At 41.0% G+C, this 20,193-nt stretch overlaps 1 protein-coding gene across 4 annotated transcripts in view; it reads left to right on the forward strand.

The window, feature by feature from the left end:
- The window catches only part of rabgap1l (RAB GTPase activating protein 1-like), a 104,015-nt gene that overhangs the window by 58,675 nt on the left and 25,147 nt on the right, over positions 1-20,193 (forward strand). For all 4 annotated transcript variants that reach the window (XM_031859564.1, XM_031859566.1, XM_031859567.1 and 1 more), the window contains exons 14-17: positions 6,274-6,387; positions 13,581-13,655; positions 15,263-15,388; positions 17,285-17,428. In XM_031859564.1, the coding sequence (XP_031715424.1) occupies positions 6,274-6,387; positions 13,581-13,655; positions 15,263-15,388; positions 17,285-17,428 (459 nt within the window). The remainder of the gene's footprint in view (positions 1-6,273; positions 6,388-13,580; positions 13,656-15,262; positions 15,389-17,284; positions 17,429-20,193) is intronic.

Raw genomic sequence — 20,193 nt, forward strand, 5'->3', positions numbered from 1 at the left:
TCTCTCTCTCTCTCTCTCTCTCTCTCTCTCTCTCTCTCTCTCTCTCTAAAAGAGGGGAAAGATAGAGCTGCTTCTAAGATTCCACATTTGCATTTTTACATTTTGAGCATTTAACTACCACTTTTTATTCAGAGAGACTCTATGTGAAATAGAGAAATAATGTGAAAGCAGGTAGGTGGCTCATTATCTTTCTCGAGGACATTTTGACAGGATTCAGTGCTGATGATTAACGGACTGACTCATGCTTTTAAAGCAAAAAATGTAGCAGTGTGGTAAAGCACGCATAAGTGTGGGCATTATTTTTATGACGTTACTCCACTTTGTGCTTCACATGTCTCATGTTTAAAAATTACCAGTGTGGGTTGCAAGTCTCACATCAGCCTTGATGACTTTTTCCCCTATTTAGAGACAGACTTGCTGAGTCCTGATACTGTGTCACAGAATCCTGAAGTAGTGGATCTGGTGTAGGTACAGCACGCCCTGTATTCTTTCAGTGGAAAAACTCGACTAGTCTACCTGATACTGTGGACACTTGGATCAGGGCAGCATGACTAGACCTCAAATTAATGACCAGTGGCCCTGAAGGTACCCTGGTTTCATCTTTCCTTCCTCTAGACAGGAGGAAGCTGACAGAGCCTAATAGCCAGAAATGTAAACACTAAGTGGACAGAGGACTTAACCTGTCGGCTGTAGGAGCACACTTGACATGGAGTCCGGTGTCAACTCGGCTGTACCAGCTTCAGAATTAATTGTTTTTATAAAATGACAGGTGTTTGCTTGTATTGCCTTCAAGCTTAATACAAATTAAAGCACAGTTCCCAAGGCAGTGATTAACATTTAAAATGTCCCACATCAAGCAGCTGCCCTTTTATTGCTTTCCTCTGCTGGGATTGCAGTAAAACCATTTTAGTTCCAGCCATTGGAGCTTGCTCTTTCTCATATGTTGTGCAACCCACACTAGTTTCATTTATAGCCAGCATTCAATTCAGCTCATCATTATTGTATGTTTGTCTGCTATTTGTCGCCCTTCAGAATGTCCCAGAGCCAAAAGTAGTGATGTCAAATCCCACCAACCAAAGGGTATTCAATGTACAGTTTTGTAAACAAATCCTCAAACTCAAAAGGCTTGAACCAGCAATTATAAAGTATTTTTCCTTGTTAGAGGACTTAAACAATAACTCGGTTATCAAAATTGTTGATTATATTGTTTCAGCACTGTTCCTGTTGCTTTTAGCCCTCTGTTTTCCAAGAAATACTAAACTGCGTTTGTATTAGAATAAGCTAAACAGTACAACTTGAACTTCAGCTGTCAGACATTTAATGTCATTTCACCAGTTGACCAGTGTGGTAAAAATGAATTGCTGTTGAATGTAGACGGATGTGGGGGTGAAGTGCAGTTCTGGTCAAATCAGCAGTTTTTAATTTTAGCTGCGTGTGTTAAATAGGTTACCTGTTGGTGAGGTCTGAGTAATGGACCGTCTGCCCAACAAGCCCCCAGGCTACAATTAGAGGAAGCCTCTCATTCCCCTCTTTGTACATCTCTCTCTCTCTCTCTCTCTCTCTCTCTCTCTCTCTCTCTCTCTGTTATCTGTCTTGATCTGTCTCTTTTCCCTCCGTGCTCTTTGCTTCTCTCACTCCTTCTCTTCGTATTTCCGTCTCCTTTTTTGTCTTTGTTTTCCGCCTTCAGTCAGTTAGTTTAAAAGCCACCAGGGGATAAATCTGACGGGTGCACACAATGCTGCAGAATAAAGACACCGACAAACTACGCGCACACACACACACACACACACACACACACACACACACACACACACACACACACACACACACACACACACGGTATGTTGGATCCAGACTGATGGTCTGATGGTGGACACTGTTGATGGAATCCCCCTGCCTGTGCTAATGCTTTTTTTAGAATACCTCCATATTTATTATGTCATCTCTAAAATGCAGAGAGTCTGTGCTGATGTGTGACATTCCTGCAGCTTATTTGTGTATGTGTGTGGGTCAGCAAAAGTTGATTGTGTGTGTTTGAATGAACTTTATTGCATTGACTTCGGTGCTTTCATGCATTGCTGCGCATGCTTGCTGACTAAAGTGCATACACACAAATATTTGTGTATAGCTCTGACTTGCACTCTATAGGCTTTCCTTCTCACTCCTGTAGAGCAGCTTACTGAAATTTGCATGTACTGGTTTTGCCAATCAGGAAGGATCCAACAATCCTTCTGTTACCGGTTGTATAAATCATCACACCGCAAACCACCATCCACTTTTCTCAGCAACTGAAAGAGCAACATAGAAACTAAGAGGATTACCTGCAGTCAAGAAAAGCCTTGTGTTCTCTTCAGATATGATGCTGCCTCTCTTAACATGGTCTTATCACAGCCACAGTTCCTCTGTCCTCTTCTTACCCCTGTCGGGAAATGGAACAATCCCATTGCTAACAGCCTTCTTGATCCCCCCATGGTCTGTTCCATTGATTCACTTGTGGCAGTGCTGGGAAGATATTCAGGCCGAAGATCCTTTTGATGGTGTCGATACTCGTGATGATACTGAACTCACTGCTTCTAGCTGTGCCACACTCAATGACGACATCCAGCTCTCTCTCCTGCTCCAGAGGATGATGACCTAGTGGTGCCTTATGGTGTTGGACACTCTGTCCAAGCCGTGGCAGGATGGGTAAACATCTGTATTGGCCCCGTTAAGCCTAGAGAGCGTGTTGGAGTATGAGCGCAGACAGGGTCCCCTGACCTGGTCTCTATGAAGCTTGTTAAGTTGCCGGCATTCTTATGCAAGTTCACGGTTTGACAGCTGGTACTGTGAGGAGTTAGTGGGTCTGTCCCTGTTAGGCAAACTAGTATGCAAATTTTCCGGGCAGGAGTGAGTGAGCATACCTACAGCGGCTATTAGAGGGCACTCTACCCGTGCTCATGAAACGAGGGTTATAGGGTATATTCTCTTTGTTTTTGTGTTTGTGCCAGCAGTGTACTGCAGGGATGTTGAACTGGGGCACTGTGATGGAGAACTGATGCTGCTGATGAGGCTGCAGTTTCTCCTGAACACCTCAGCCTCCCTGCAGAGATCAAAGAGCTGCCAGCTTCAGCATTCGCATACGTTCACACTCCACATCCACACACGGCATATAAGTCTGGTTCCAGCACGCACATAGCAAGAACAGATGTATATCAGCTCAGGTGGACCATTTATAGAAATATAAAAATGAACTTGGAAGACACTGACGGGTAAGACTCACAGCAACTGCGTCTTTGTTAATCACTGAACAAACTTACAATGTTATTTGTCAAAGTGGGGTTTACCGAAGACAATACTAGCTGGATGAAGTAGTGCTACATAACCTCTGCATTAGAGTAGTGACTGCGGAGATGATGCGAACATAATGATAATTTCATCCTTTTTAAAATATTCAAAAAACAATAATAGATTCACTTTAAATAGTAGTCCAACCCGCTTACTGTTTCGTTTTGATATAGTTGTTGCTAAAGAAAATTACTTGATACCACTATTACAATTTTTTTGAAATATCGTAATCATCATGAACACTGGAACATTACAGATAAAAACCTAATTTTTAAGTTTAATAGAGAACAATGGTGCATGAAATATGTAAAGAATCACTGTCGGAGAACAGGCTGCACACTGAGATCAGAGGGCTTTAACGTCTCTGCGTGTTTTCTTTCTGCATTGAAAATGGGAGGAGAGGGGGCATATTTATAGGAGGAGACATGGAGCTGTAAGGAGAGGAGGGGAGGAAATGAAGGAGAACAGAGAAAAGAAGATGAAAGAAGTATCTAATGGGGAAGAAAAGGAAATGGAGAAAGCAGTGGTCATGGTACGATGGGAAAATAAGCAAAAAGAGGGGAGAGTATGGAAGAAGAAAAAGGGAGGAGATGGAGAAGAGGAGGAAAGGATTCAAGGGTAGAGGGAACTATGCAGGGGGAATTAATGGAGAAAGAATGGGTTCAAGACGAGGAAGGAAGGAGCTTACGCAGAGTAGAGGACATCCGCACTTCATTTTTTTGCAGTGTTTTTTTGAGTAATGAGGCTGTTAATTAGTAGAGGCATGCATGGTTTATTAAATCAAAGTGTTTACAACTTTCACTGTCAACCAGATTCTTGCTGGTCTCAGCTGATGTTGCCATGGTAATTACGGTGTCATAAATGTGTTTGTTATTGATGGTTAGTTAACTCAAAAGGTAGTTCATTAATCATCAGTCTGTAACTCCTTTAAAAGTAATGTTTTTATTCGCGTAGTAATTAATTAAACTGTTCCTTGTGTGGTCGTCCTCCACTCTCTATTTTTTTGTTAATGTTTCTCACTTAATTGAAGTTCAGTCTTCAGTCTAGTCGTGCATTTGTTTAATGAAAATAGGGAGCAATATTTTCTTGACAAGTGATTAATCATTTGGTCTATTAAACGTCAGAAAATGGGAAAAACGTACATCACATTGTGATGTCATCAAGTTGATTTTGTCCAACCAACAGGTTTATAGCATAAAACAACACAAAGCAGCAAAATATTACTTATACGATGAATCCATTATCAAAATAGTTGCTGATTCATTTATCGATGATCAGCTAATTGTTTCAATGACTTAATTGTTTTAGCCCTTAAATGTAGGACCACCCGAGCTCACACCTACCATCTTGGAAACTGTCCCTGGATATCTTGGATATCTTTTCAACAGAGGACAAAATATATCCAGATATATCCGTTCCATTTTTTACATTTAAATATGATTCACGTTATCGATCTTTTGTGTCCCATTTAGTACATTTGTTTAGCTTTCAGGTTAAGACAACCATGAACATGATGGGAAACAAATCCCACAGCGCTACCGTTCCTGAAGAGCTGCATCAGTTTTTTTTCTTTTTTATTCTGCAGAAGAAGCACAATGTAAAACTGTTAGTTCCATTTCTAACACATAATACACAGAATGACACACCACCTCCACACTACAAATCTCATTAAAGCATTACATACAGTTGTGCCAGGAGCTTCTATCAAACCTTTTTGTGGTGTGTTTGCGTGTGTGTAGACATGTTTTACCCGCCTTGTAGGGACACATCTGTTACACAGTCACATTGTGGGGAATCGCCTTCCTTTTGGGGACAAAATGCACATCCCCATAACGTAAATCATTACATTTTAGGGGGAGGACTTGCGTTATAAGCGTAGGTTAAGTTTAGGCCTGTCCTTCCTTAGTGACGGACCTTTTAAAGGCCTGTTTTAAGGTTCATCTTATAATTAGGTTTAGGTTAGCGGTATGATAAGAGTTGGGGTCAGGCGTTTAGTTAGGATCAAATTATGCCTGTAAATAAACAATGCCACCAAAACTTTCATGATTGTACAAGCAATCGCCTGGCTAGCCTGATCCACTTCAATCCATTCAAGATCTTATCTTTTGGAGTTTCCCTGCACAAATACATGGTGGCAATGAGGGACCTCCTGACCAAGAGCTCATATGAGCATTATATGTTGCAATGTTTTACACAAACATGCCGCAGACTGCTTCCCTTCTTCTTTTCTCTCTACTGTCCAGAAACAAGGAGAGAGGAAGGAAAGATGAAATTTCTCACTCACGCACCCGTTTTCTCTCTGATACACACAAACACACATCAAGGCCAGGCAGGCTCAGGGTTGGTTTATCTGCAGCTTACAGTGAGTTGTTGGAGAATGCTGTGCTGCCAGTCTTCTCTCCGTGTGTGTGTGTGTGTGAGAGAGAGAGTGAGTGTGAGGGGGAAATAGAGTGCCTGTGTGTGTATACAGTATGTGTTTGTGAGTGAGAAGCGCAAAAGAAAACAAGCAGGCCTGTTTGGTATGTGTGTGTACACTGCAGTGGCTGTGGATTAGACAGCACAGACTAAGAGACTGAGGCCTGGGGAGTGCTGTTGCAGGAGGAATGGGACAAACACTAATACACACACAAACAAACCCAGTGACATAGCAGTGTGCTGCTTTGAATCATAGCTTTGGACTGATACAGTTGAAAACATTGCCTTCTTTTCTAAATAAACATTTACAGACAGAGAAAGGATATATAAGAGCATGATCAGTGTATATCAGGGTTGTGGGTGCTCAGTTAAAAAAAGTCTTTGTTGTTTGTCATCCCATGAGTCCATTTAAACAAGTGTATAAATCAGGATTTGCAGTATCTTAACCTGCACAACCTCCAGTACACATTGTGTATCTAAATTTGGTTTTGGTGTTGTCACCCGTCTAAATCGTGTAATCCATTTGTGTTGCAGGACTCGGCTCAGGAAGGTGTCATCACCCGGGACATTCACCGCACCTTCCCGGCTCACGACTACTTCAAGGACTCTGACGGAGACGGACAGGATTCACTGTACAAGATTTGCAAGGTGATCCTGAGATATGGCACTGAGGGTTGTGGAGCGGCATCCGAGTAGAGTAACATTAGAATATACAGTGTACTGTATGTTAACTCACTTTCTCCATGGCATCATGGAACAGAAGGCACATCTCGATACACATTCTTTCATGCTGTGTTCAAACGTTTTTGAAAACTCTCCTGCTGAGAAGCGCCGTGAGATGAGAAGCTAATTCTGAAATGTGCGCTCGACCTTGTACAGTTTGTGCCATTTCCTATGAAGCCAGCTATTAGACAAAAAATGTTTGGTTTTTTTTTTGGTCCGGCAAGGCTCAGTAGGAATTTGGCATTTCAATTTGGCTCTAGAATATATGACTGATAGTGCCCGCCTTTACTGAGACGTCAACATGAACCCTTCCTTCACATGACATACCGGACATACACACCACTCAGTGGAAAGGGATTCATCTCTTCTTCCAATTTTGAAAGTGGAAAAACATGGTTGCTGTTATGTAGGTGGCAGATTTCTCTCAAATGATCCACCAGAAGTAGTTTCTGAATATAAACTTAGTTTCAATGCTGCAGATTTGGACAGTTTTCAAGGCATCCCTTTAACGACTCTTATTAATTCACAGCCATCTACTCAGGATTGCAATGTCAATGCATTGCTTGTTATTATTTATAGGCTGTCAGTAATGGTGTTCAGCCGAATATGTCTGAGGAAATTTGCACATTAGCATAGGCACGCATAAAAGTACATTTGATTTAAGGAGACGAGTGAGTTAGGGCAGTGTGTCCACTACTATAGTATTTAATAACTAAAATCCAAGTTGACAAGTGATGAAATACATGCTAAGCTCTCTGTACTGTCTTAAAGATATAACAATATAAAGATGTGATTTGATGGATAGAAGATACTCAAAGTTGCAACCAGGAAGTTTCATTATGTTCTGATTATGGCTGTTGCCCTGTAGACATAATGATTATTGTTTCTGAGAACAAAAGTACCTTTAGAAAACTACTCATTCTACTGCAGCAGGGTCTGACAGTCGGCCCCGCTCAGCTCTGCCTCTGGTCTGGCTGAGGCGGGCTCGTTCGCTGCTGGAGACCCCACTGGAGTCTGATCTGTAGGAGTTTCCTGCATGACAACTTGCATCATTTCGTTGGATCTAGCCACAATCCAACCCCTGTGGCACTGGCAAGATTTGAGAATATCTATATAGAAATAGATAATCTTCTCGCTGATGGTCTCTTTTACATATCTAGGTCATAATGAGGCATTTTTATTACATGGAGACCAGACACCATAACCAGTTAAAGTTCCTTGCAGTAACTTTAACTGTCTGCAGACCCCTTGACCTTTTGGGGATCTGCCTGGTACCATAAAAAACATGCAGTTGAGGCTCCTTTATATTAAAACAAATGAGAAAAATAAGGAGAGGGGCCCAGTGGACTCACATCCTGAGGTAATTACCTGTGAAGACACAAGGTCCATTTTATTCAGACGAAAGCCAAGGTCAGCACTACTGTAATGTATTAAAGCCAGTCTTGATCTCTGTCACTGTGCTCGTAAGTTGTCTGCAGCGGTGAACTCAACCAAGACAATTTATTATGCACAAGCGTCTTTGCCTTGCCCTGTAATATATCCAACAGCTCTATCACAGAGGAAAAAGATACTTGTGAAGTCAGCATGTATGATTTTAGTAAGTAATCACATATATAATATTAACACTTAACTGAGCTTGGGTGCAATCTCTCCGTGCTTTGAGTACTTCTCCAAAATTGCATCTCAAGAAAATTCCTTAATAATCTTAGACAACGAAATAGCTCAGTGATGATCACTGATGATTACTGGGTAACTAAAACCGTTCTAACACCTATTGAGTGTATTCAGTAACGGCAGAGATTTGGCAGAAGACTCATCAATCTGTCGAATTAACAATCAGTACTTCACTCAAGTCTGGACAGTCAGTGTTCACAGAAACCTACATGTCGATGAAACATCTTCGCTAGCCAGGCACACAAACTCATAACACACACAGTATAATTACACACAATATATTATTATTTCTTTAATCAAATAGTCTTGGGTACAAAGCCCAGCCACCAATAACATAATACATTTTCTTGTACCGAATTTGTCAAATATATACTTAATGCAATAAAGAAGATAAGTTTAACAACAAATTCAATTAAAAGTAAATTACACTTCTTGAACAGATCTAACATTGATTTATATACATAACTCTGGAACTACAAATCAATCTGTATATTTAATATGGACAATTTGTCCCTTCTAATCCTGGTTTACTCATTAATTTCTCCTTATCTGATCTCAGTCATTCACTTTATAGTCAGCATTAAATTGAGGTTTCTGACTCTTCTAAATTGTTATTTCGTATCATCACAGACGTGTAGTGTAGCGCAACTGTATTTTTTGCATCTATTAACAGAAAACATGTCATGTCAATACTCCTTTTTTATTCAATACTGGGATTTTTTAAGGGCCCTACATAGGGGGCACATTTGGCCCTAAAATGTTCTCCTGCACACCAACAGGGATTCTTCAGATACCAATAAAGTCTTTAATCTAAAAAGTTTTTATCTACCAGATGAAAAGAAAATATTTCAGTCATCTTTCTATAATTTCTAATTAACTGTAACATCAATTAGACACTAAAAGCTTGCATTAATTGACTAATGAATAGAAACCTGTGAGGACAAAGCTAAATCCGATCAAAGGAGTGAATAGAGGGGGTACATCAAACACAAATATGGATATCCCAGAAGTGTTTTGTTTATTCATTAAAATCAAAGGTAGTTTTCTCGAATGATGAAGTAGAACTTTTGCTCCTTTTTAATTTTCCTGGCGATGCCGAAGTAGAGTATGGCCGGTCAGCGCTCTGGGAGAACCTGTCAGGAAGGGTTAGCATCCGGTCTGGACCCAACTAGGTCAGTGGCAAGCCAGCCTTCATTTGTATGCAAATCCATGTAGATATGATGCTGATAAGGTTGGTTGGATCTTGAGGCATGAGTGGGTTACAGGCACAGAGAATCCAGGACAAAGTTTATATTCATCTTCATATCCTACTCGGTAATAAGCCCGGAGTCGTTTATTTTTTAACCTTTATTCTCCAGGGTAGGTCACCTGAGCTCTGTGTGCTCTTTGTTAGAGATGATATGCTTAATTCTTTCAATGCTCCACTCAGTCACACTTCCAGCTATCCTGTACAGCCTCAGACATCTACTGGTGGTCCCTCAGAAGGCCTGCTGAAGCGGTTCGGGGTTGACTGCCTCACTCAAGACTCTGACAGTGGGTTTTCAGGGAGAGGGGAGCGCTGGCCTTTCAGCTGGTGTGGGGATTCAAAACCTGTGACTCTCGCATAAAGAGAATTTCTGCTATATTTCCAAGGAAACAACACTTAAACAAAGGGTGGGGGAAAAAGCAAACATCACAACGCCTCATCAACCCGGCTAATGTTGCATATCCCAGTGATCACTGAGTGCTTTCATGCACACATTATTCAGGATACTAGTTGATGTCCTGGTGACCGCCACCCGGATCGAATTGTGTATACTTGTAAATACAATCCCAGCAGGGTTTGTTAGAATAAAGATTTGCACTGCTGAATCCCTTCCTACTTTGAAGCCAACGCTGACATTTGATCTACACAAAAAGGAGAAAATGTCTCATCTATAGATGGTGATGTATCACAAAAATAACCGATGAAACAGACCTCAGGCTGCAAAGTCCTAACAGTCGAAACTTTCATATACTTACATGTCCCACTGTCTTATTCTTAAAATAAAGGCTATGAATGTGATTCCCTGGTGGCCAACACACAGATGATCACTAATAGTTCCATTGGTTGTTGCAGAATCAACCTATGACCTACAGTTCTCTAAGTACTATCACTTTTGTACTAATAATACCGTACATATTTGTCTAAAACATTTTCTTATACAGAAGTATAACAATCCTGCTTATGGGTTATGAGAAACCAGCCATATAGATGGTAACAATCCATCCCTCTGAGCCTATTATCTGCTCAGGCTAACAAATTTAGATTTCACCCACCAGGACCTCCCCCATCCATCTGTCAGCATGCACTTCTCCCAGCCGAGTTGGGGACATGTGAATGCCACACTCCATCAAGCATGTCAGCTTGTAGATTACACTCCAGACAGCTCCACAAGACGTCTTCATTACCTCCACATCAAACCCCAAATTAGCTGAACAGATCAGCAGTGGAGCTCTGGATGTCCACACTCATTTTTCAAGCATGCAAAAGGGGGGATGGACTCTTTTCACCCAACGTGAGGAGGTTTGACTGCTGTTGAAGTTAATGACCATCAAAGAGTGAGCATCCTGCCGAAATATCTGAGGAAGATATTGAACCGTCAGCGGCTGAATCATTTTGAGTGGCTCTGGATGAGAGCGGAACTAAAAACATAATATTTAAAGATGATATTGAAAGTGTGTGTTTCATTAAACTCTACTGTACAACTGCCACTACATTTGTACAGGGGGATATGACTATATGATTACATGATTATCTGTTCTAAGTTCTCTGGGTCCGTGCTCAGTTCTGGTGCTGCTGACCTCTCAAACATGTTGAGCTGCAGGGCTCCCGGTTTTGCCCACCGGCTTATATGTTAAGTAGAACTCAGGTGAGGTGGTTTACCTGCCCTGTGTGGTGCCCCACTTACCTCTGATGCCTCCCATTTATTGGACAGGCAGTGATAATGTATGTTTCTTAAGCTCTGTACAATATGTCTTGCACGGATGTTGGCAGATAAGAGTTTAAGCTGTTTGATGTGGTCGAGTGTAGGTCGAATACTTTTAGAGTTTTACCTCTCCGCTGATCCTTATTTTCACTGTGAAATGTTCTGTGTGTTTGCTCATTAGCGTGATTGGTGGGTTGTGTCGACTACCCCCTGTTTTGAGACGGCGCCTCTCCTGAGCGCTCATCTGAAGGTTACTCTCCTTGGTCGGTCCTCCATACTTAACATACAGGACCAGCCAGGTTTCTTATATTGGACAGGCCACCTCTTCTCCTACTACTGCAGTAGTGAGACCATTTTTTGTTGTGGCATGACTTGATCTTACTTGCCTCACTGTTCATAATCAATCAGGCTTAAACAGTGGCCGTGGATTTGGCCTTCCTACCAGCTAAGCTTTGTTCGTCAATGACATCTAATCTTTGTGGTGAGGGAGATTTTTCTGTTGTTACATTGGTGCCATGATAGTGATTATAGGCATCTGATTATGTTATAGATCAATTTTGTTGAGTTTGTATAACAACATGGAAACAGATGACAATGTGAAAGGGGTTGTCCACTGTGAGGAACTTACAGGTAATTGGCTACTGAATCTGCAGCTCCTCTTGGCTTCATGGAGCATTATAGTGAATTTTCATTTCATTTTTTTTACTGCCAGGCCAGCCACTTCACTGTTTTGGTTCACTCTCACAGTGTAGTTTTCGGCCGCAGCAAAGCAACTGTTGTCTGCTGAAAACACCCCAAAAAAACACCATATTCTACCACATTCTGCTGCTCTGGCTGTTGAACATAGTGAAGCATTTAGCTACTTAAAAGCCAAATATTTCCTTCAGGAGTTGGTAGAGACCAAAAACAGAGCAAACAGAGCTAATTGATAATTAAACCAATTGATAGTTTTTCTGTATGTTTAATAATTTGTCATTGACTGAACAATATCATACTTCTTGGTCACTGCTGAACTTGTCCTTAAGAAAGTCTGTTTCTTAAAGTAGGCATACCATTTTGGTGTTATATTATTAAATACAGGGACTTAGCTCAGCATTTATTGAATTGATGCCTCAGAGCGAGCGAAAAAGTGCTAGAAGAGAGAGGTTGAAACAGACGAAGAGAAAACCTGAAGACAGAGAGAGACATCCCCCAGGGGAAATTCCTCTGAAGAACAAGGAAAACCACTGGCCCTAGAGGGAAACTGCCGCTACGTCTGTCTCTGTATGTGCTGACGCTTTAGATCAATAAGGAAGATCAAATGGTGTTTGATCAAATGATTTGATCCTGACTCTGAAAAGGAAGCGGAATTCCTGAGTATACTAAAAATATATACCACGTGCTCACAAGAAACACATTTTTCATGATGACTCGAGCATAGTTATCACTGTTCTATACCCGTGTTCGTGCTACTATAACCTATATTGCACAACAATTAACTATAGCAGCATTATTGAATGCTCTAACTAGAAGTTAAACCGTTAAACCAATGGCTGACACTCCCCCTTCCTCAACACTGGAGCCCAAGACACTAAATCCCCGAGCTTCTCCAGTTGAATTGATTATTGACTGGTGTAACTGCATCACACTGTGGTTGAACTGTGCAGCCCCGAGGTGTGAATGCGTGTAACTGTGTAACACAAGCAGTGACAGAAAAGTATTCGGGTTGCGTCGCTGGGTAAATAATGGGCAGAGGCGGGACTAAGTCACAAGTATGTCTCAAGAATTTGCCATTAAGTCCCAAGTCAAGTCCTAAACTTTGAGTTTTGAGTCCTAAAGAAGTCATAATGTTCTCTTCACTTAATTTGTTTTTTGTTGACCAACTTGTAGTTTTTGTATGAACTAAATTGTATTTGTTACTGTTTCTTTCAACTGTCGATAAGTTACGTAACATTAGTTCTTCATGGTTCTCTCCTGCAACTTGAGTGGATGTGGTCAGATTGGTTCAAACCAAATGGATCCGGGCAATTAAGTGTCAACTGGCTTGGAATGAATAGCGCTGACGTTAGGTGATTCAGGAAATGAAGGGAAAGTAATTGATCCGTAGCACACTTTCTAAATAAAATATCAAGTCAAAAGGCTCAAGTGTAAATACATTTGGAGTATTGTTCCTCACTGGTAACTTTAGCCTCCAATATTTAGCCTTAACCACTCGAGGATGTAAAGATATAATCACACTTGCATCGGTAGCATCACATCCATGGTGATGGTATTAAGAGTCCCAGTATTAGCAGGATGTGTCATTATCACTTGTGCAAAACAATCAGCAACCAGCTTGTGACTGTTGCTGATCCTGACAGTATTTTAAAGACCAATCTAGCTGCATCACACCCCAACTTCATGTCGAAGGTCACCACCGTCTGTTCCACAAAGTATTACAGTTAATGTATCCACACAAGTTGGTTTGGAAACTGTTAGAATAAGCAAACTGAATGTTTTTTTCTTTCTCTCTCAAAGGCCTACTCTGTCTACGATGAAGAAATTGGTTATTGCCAGGGTCAGTCGTTCCTTGCTGCTGTTCTGCTGCTGCATGTGAGTAAACTTCCTCCAGCCATCCACTGAGTCTGTTGTCTGATAGATGACTAGATGGATACAATACATGCATACAATCCTGGGTTGAACAAAACAACACAACGGTTTACAATATCACGCAACAATGTTATTTTGTCTACTTTCTTTACGTGCACATTCTCATCAACAACATTAGTAAAGCCTAAAACTGAATCGATTACATGTACAGAAGAACTTGCTTGCTTTTCTCTTTTTCCATGAGATGCTGGGCTGTTACCTTGATGCTACAGACTGTGTTTGAGGACAGCAGTCAAACAAATTATTACAAGATTAACATTTTAAGAGAGAAAACATTTCAGGATTGTGCTGCCGCACCTACACCTCTCTGCATCTATATAAACCAAGTCTTTATGCCGGGTGTAATAAAGCAGAGCTGAGACCATACAAGAGAATAAATGGAGGCTGAGAGGGAGACATAAAGAACGTCTCTGGCTGACCGCTGGAATGAACACACTTCATGGCAGAATGATGTGGACGAATAGAGGGAGTGAGAGAGTGCGAGAGAAGGTAGAGCTGAAAGCATAATACAGCCATAGTAGAAAAGTAGAAGTGGTAAAGAGGTGGACAAGACATTTATTCACTGTCTCACAGATTTCATTTCAAGGTCACTGACAGACGCATATATCTTACAGAACTTCTGCTCTATAAACCTGTCCCCATACACTTTAAAGTACATTGTTTATTTTCAGTACTTTGTTCAGTGTTTATTTGTTGTTCAAAATATGTTGCATCATTTTGAACACACATTTGTATTTGGGGAAGTTATTAAAAGACAGATGGAGGAGAGACAGAGTAGTAGACACATGGAGGCGGGAGGCCTAAGTGGAGGAGGAAGTTTGGTTGAAGTCCAATTTACAAGGGCAGCAGAGGTTAAAGAGGAGGAAGACGGAGGAGGAATGGAGACGGGAAGAGAGGTCAGGAGGAGGTGGGGTGCGGATGGTGATGGAGATGGTGGGAGAGTCATTGGGGAGAGCAATGGATAGACTTGGTTAAGACACATCATGATGTACAGAGGAAAATGGAGTGGATAAGATAGGAGGAGGAGGAAGTTATGGAGGAGGAGGCTGTAAAAAAGAAGATGGCAGCAGTAAAAGAAAGAGAGGTTATGCAGAGGTTATATAGAGGAAGAAGGGAGAAGTTATAGAGGAGATGTCAGGAATATTAATGGTGGTTCAGGTTTACCTGCAGGAGCCCATTCAGCCCCAAACACATACTGTCACTCTGATTAAGTATCGTGTGTGTGTGTGTGTGTGTGTGTGTGTGTGTGTGTGTGTGGGTGTGTGTGTAATTTTACCCATATACCCACACAGAAACATACAGTTTTAAACTGCCTCTTATCTTCATTCATCCAAGCAACACACAATGAAGCGCGCACACTTGCACATAATGTTGGATTATAAAATGTGTCTGTTCTTGTCTTGAAGACGGCGTGACCACCAGTTGTCATGAGGAGATTCAAACGAAATCTCATGGTTTCCATTGTTGCCACAAATGTACATTTTGAACAGTGAGTTGTTTAGAGTTTAAGTTCATGTCCCTGTAGTTTATCGTTATCCATGTGGTTTCAGATGCCAGAGGAACAGGCTTTCTGTGTGTTGGTGAAAATCATGTATGACTACGGCCTGAGAGCTCTCTACAAGAACAACTTTGAGGATCTTCACTGCAAGTTTTACCAGCTGGAGAGGCTGATGCAGGTGAGTGATGCAATGTTTTATAACATTTGAAATGTAGTGGAATGTATCGCAATGCAGTGGAACGTAACATGACGCTGAGTAGACGACCCTGACTGGATGGAAGAATATGAGTTGAGAAGTGGGAAGGGCCGCTGGTTCTGGAAGTGTTTTTTCCCGTTACTGTATTCCCAGACAGTCAGAGAATGAAACACTAGCGAACTCAAAACGTGCTGTCAGTGCATTTGAGAATCACTGCGCCATAGTTTCCGAGTTAATCCTAAAGTCACCCATAATTTAAGACTGAATGGATTTAAACAGATTGTGTTTTTTTTGTTTTCTCAACTGCGTATTTTTTTTAAATTTCTCACGAAATTTTAAGTTCAGTGATTGGATGTTTGTTGCTAAATCCACCTTGGGAGTCATAGTTGACTTCTACCTTCTTAACTCGCAGTTGTTAATCCTTTGTACTCATAATTTAACTCGGCGAATTTCATGCTGATCTAAGCTGTTTAAATGCTTCAACTGTAAGTTACCCAATGTTGTCTATGGGACCAGGGTCTACTGAAATGGCTTCTCCTGATTTGCAACCCTATAAGGCTTCGGCTGCAAGTCACTCCCAGTTTGTTCATATCTGGGTATAGAAATTAGAAGTCTCACCAATTACTGGCAGAAATGTAAACAACTTGGCCTTTAAATCGTCGTTCCGTCAACATCATCACTTAAAATGACATATCCAGCTGTCCTTGCTGCGCAGTCTGGTCTCAAGGACCAGTGAGTTCCACCAGATTTGATTTTCCAACATTTTTACTTTATTGTTGCTGTTTAATTGAATTAATGATTGAATGCAGGGTTTGTGCCATTACTCATACTGGTTGCCACTAAAAAGAAAAGAAACTAGCAGACAGTGCAAAAAGCCTTACAAAGTGTATTAAAATACATGGAGCATGTTACCAGTGATTGCATCATCTGTGGGGGATGACATGTTTGTTGTTGCCTTGTTGACTCATTTCTGTTCACAAAATGTAATGGAATATAACAAGAATTACTTATAAAGTCTGTGTGTGTGTGTGTGTGTGACTTTCGGTCTCTGTAGACTAAACAGCCTTCTTTCTCTCTGTTGAGGCTGATGTTTTGGTTGAGTCGCATCCCACACATCCTAACAGTCGTCTCGCATCCTAACAGTCGTCTCGCAGCATCAAGATCAACTAATTTAGCATGGACCAAATGTGCTCAATGTAAGGATGTTAGCATTGACTGCTAATTATTAGCGTTCAGGTGGGAGCTCACTATCTGATCCAGTCAGGTGTCATGTGGCACGGTAAGTGTTGGCTGTGAAATTGGATCGCTATCTGGCTGATTACATGACTCTAAGACACACTTTATACTGAAAAGTTCCAGCTGTCTTTTCAGGTATAAATATATATTCTTTTAAAGTAAAAACAGATTAACTAGAACAAACAAATGGTGAGGAAAGAGAATCATTTGTGCAAAAAGAGAACGCATGTAGGAACCCTCATTAAATGAATAACACAGAAAAATATAATAATATTGACAATATTATATGTGAGTTATATGTAATATGAGTTCTGGTGCTCATACACTTTGAACATTTTATGAAACAGGATGTTAAAAAAAGGTAGAATCGCTCATTCTTACAGATTTGTGATGTGACATTTTATGTCGCACTTGCTTTATATAATGTAGTATCTTTTTTATTTTTATGTAGTTTGAAAAAAGTGTGCACTTTTGTTCTTGGGGCTCTCTTGAAAGAGATTACCATCTCAGTGAGATGACATGATTTAATAAAGGATGAGTAAAAATGAAACTGACAAACAGAGCCACATTCTTCTGCTCTTGTAAATGCTGTTTCATCTCAGAACTTTTCTCCTCCTCCTCGTCTTCTATCTGCTCCCACAGGATCAGCTTCCAGACCTGTGGTCCCACTTCCAGGAGCTGAACCTGGAGGCACACATGTACGCCTCCCAGTGGTTCCTCACCCTCTTCACTGCCAAGTTCCCCCTGTGCATGGTTTTCCACATCACTGACTTGCTGCTCTGTGAGGTATAATTTGGCTCACTGCACTACTTTGTACTGGTAGTATATGGAGAGTGATTTGGTCTACTTTGTCAGAGGGGAGGGTCAACGGTCTAGAAAGATTAGAGGAGTAGTAAGGACTTAGGACAAAAGGTCACTGAAGGAAGAGAAGGAGTGGCCGAGGTTACTGGTATGTTAGGAGGGAGTATGGCAACCATTAAGGTAGATGGAAGGAGACATGAAAGGAAAAGGGGAAAGAGAAGGATGGAAGGAGGAGGAGTTGGTTAAACTGTACAGTGACACTTTACTCTCTACACCAGACCCGGTCATACCCGGCCCCCGGGCTGTCAACGACCGGCCCACAGGACGTCAATGGGAAATTAGGAATAAAACATAAATAAGTGTACATCATGCTTTCTCAATTTCTGTACGTTAGTACGTTCGTGAATGTGTGCGAGCAGCAGCGTCACTGCAATGTGTCGGTGAACTGAGCTTACAGGAGATGTGAGTTAGCTGTTAGCCCCTTAAAACATGTCAGCCTATGTTAAAAAAGGAAAGATTGACACAGACTGTAGAGTTTTTATTTACTGAAGTCAAAGGTAAAGCCGTGTGCTTAGTTTGTGGAGAACAGATCGCAATGTTTAAGGATTACAATTTGAAACTCCATTACGAGACAAAACACAATGAGAAATACAAAAACTTGACTGATGCAGATATATTGATAAGTCGTTTTGGATAAAAGCGTCTGCTAAAAAATGACTAATATTACAAATGTTTATTTGTTTGGATCATTATTCCTGCTGCAGATGTTTACGGTGGAGCTCATTTTAACTCCTTTATACTCTGTTGTTCAGTTTGGGTAGTTAGGAAAGGTTTGAAAAATGATAATGTGCAAAGTAACTAGTAACTAAAGCTGCCAGACAAATGTAGTGGAGTTAAAAGTATTTCCCTCTGAAATGTAGTGGAAGTACAAAATTGAATAAAATAGAAATACTCAAGTTAAGCACAGTATTTAAGCAAATATACTGAGTTACATTCCACCACTGATCATAACATTTACTCTTACCACTCACAGCTTATCAAAACCATACAATTTACTGCTTCTAATAACGAGATGGAATAATATAGAGCAGGATATTGAGTTCAGTCTATTGGTCCGGCCCTCCACAACAGTCCCTGTTTCTCATGTGGCCCCTTGGGGAAAATAATTGCCCACCCCTGCTCTGCACTCTACTGACCAGCTTTGGTTTGATCTAATATCTTACAAATGTAATCAATAGAGATACGCTGATCAGGCTTTGAAGGGCAGATACCATCATCGATTTAGTGTCATTAGGACCACGTCACCCGACAGCAATCACTGCTTCTTGTTCTAAAACATTTTACAGAAAGCTCCTCTGAAGAGACCTTCTTACTAAAGCCACTAGTTTACCTCATGTCTGACTCACCATTTCAAAATATGATCACGATAGATTTACATTTGATCTTCTGAGTGATTCTCTGGCGTTCTGGTACCACTGTTTTAACATAAGTGCATTTCCCCTGAGACCACAGAGGAGCTTTATCAGCCAATTTTTGAAAAACCACATGAAACTCTTTTAAAACAGTGGTTGTACATGTTCCTCCGTGGTCATGGCAGAATGAAGTCGCTCTCCCACTGTGTGTGTGTGTGTGTGTGTTGTAATCCAAGTTTCTCCCTACTTTGTTGACATTTTTTCGGCAGGCAGCACAGGCTTTTAGTGCTTGTTCGTGCCTGTGAGCATGGCCCCACACGCTAGCTCACAGACGTCGCTCTGGGGCTCTTACAGCAGACGGTCGTTGCAAAAGCGTAACACCCACCCCCTTTTTCCCCCCCTCATGTCAGTATGTATGAGGAGGCGTTTTAGATTTTGAAGGAAACATGTTTCTTTTAGCACTCTTTTGTATTTTGCACTGTTAGCACCGTTAGCTTTGAGCTATGTTGAGAGCCTTTGAGAGGCAATAGAAATGTACCCAATCTTGTATTTACCACCTTTAATCACCATCATAATGTTTACAATGCTACAGAGTAATTCACCATAGAAATAAAATTATTCAGAATTTTAAAAAAAGAAAACACGAAATACAAACTAGTTAAAGCAAGTACTAGAATAGTAAATAAACAAAAAAACATTTCTTTTTTGGAGGAAATCCCCTGAAAAATCAATAGTTCACTCAATATATTAACATTGGAGAAACCTTGAGGGGCTTCTCTAGATCTGAACCCCTGCAATGTTTTTTTGGGTTTTGTCACTGACTGTCTGTAACAAACACTAAATTCAAGCATATGGTAATTCATAAGTACATCACATAGTACATTACCCGTTACTGTATACTCACCTACAGTACCGGGAGTATACGCCTGAGTTTTTATGTCTTTGGCTGCATCATCTGATCTGCGGCCATATGATTTGCCAACTCAGGTGAAGAGTGAAACGGGGCTTTTAGATGATCACCACCAGCTAGTGAGTTAGATCAGGTGGCCGGTAAGGCTGCCAGACAGACCTGGTGAAGCCAAATGTGTAATTAGAATGTCTTAGGAGGGTCTGACTGAGGCCCTATTTGGAGGTGGAACCATGCAGCTGCGTCCTTCTGGAAAATAAGTATTCTGTTTTGAGTGTAGAATCTTAAAGTAACAAGGGGCCTAGAACAAAGCCCTGCGGAACACCGCGTCCAACATGAGCAGATGAAGAAGAGGCTTTACCCAAACAGCAGCTTGAGTTCAAGGGCAGAATCACTCCGACCCATTTCTCCAGGTGACTCAGCAAAATAGT

This window comes from Anarrhichthys ocellatus, unplaced genomic scaffold, assembly GCF_004355925.1.
Source record: "Anarrhichthys ocellatus isolate YVR2014 unplaced genomic scaffold, GSC_Weel_1.0 scaffold22, whole genome shotgun sequence".
Classification (NCBI taxonomy): Eukaryota; Metazoa; Chordata; class Actinopteri; order Perciformes; family Anarhichadidae; genus Anarrhichthys; species Anarrhichthys ocellatus.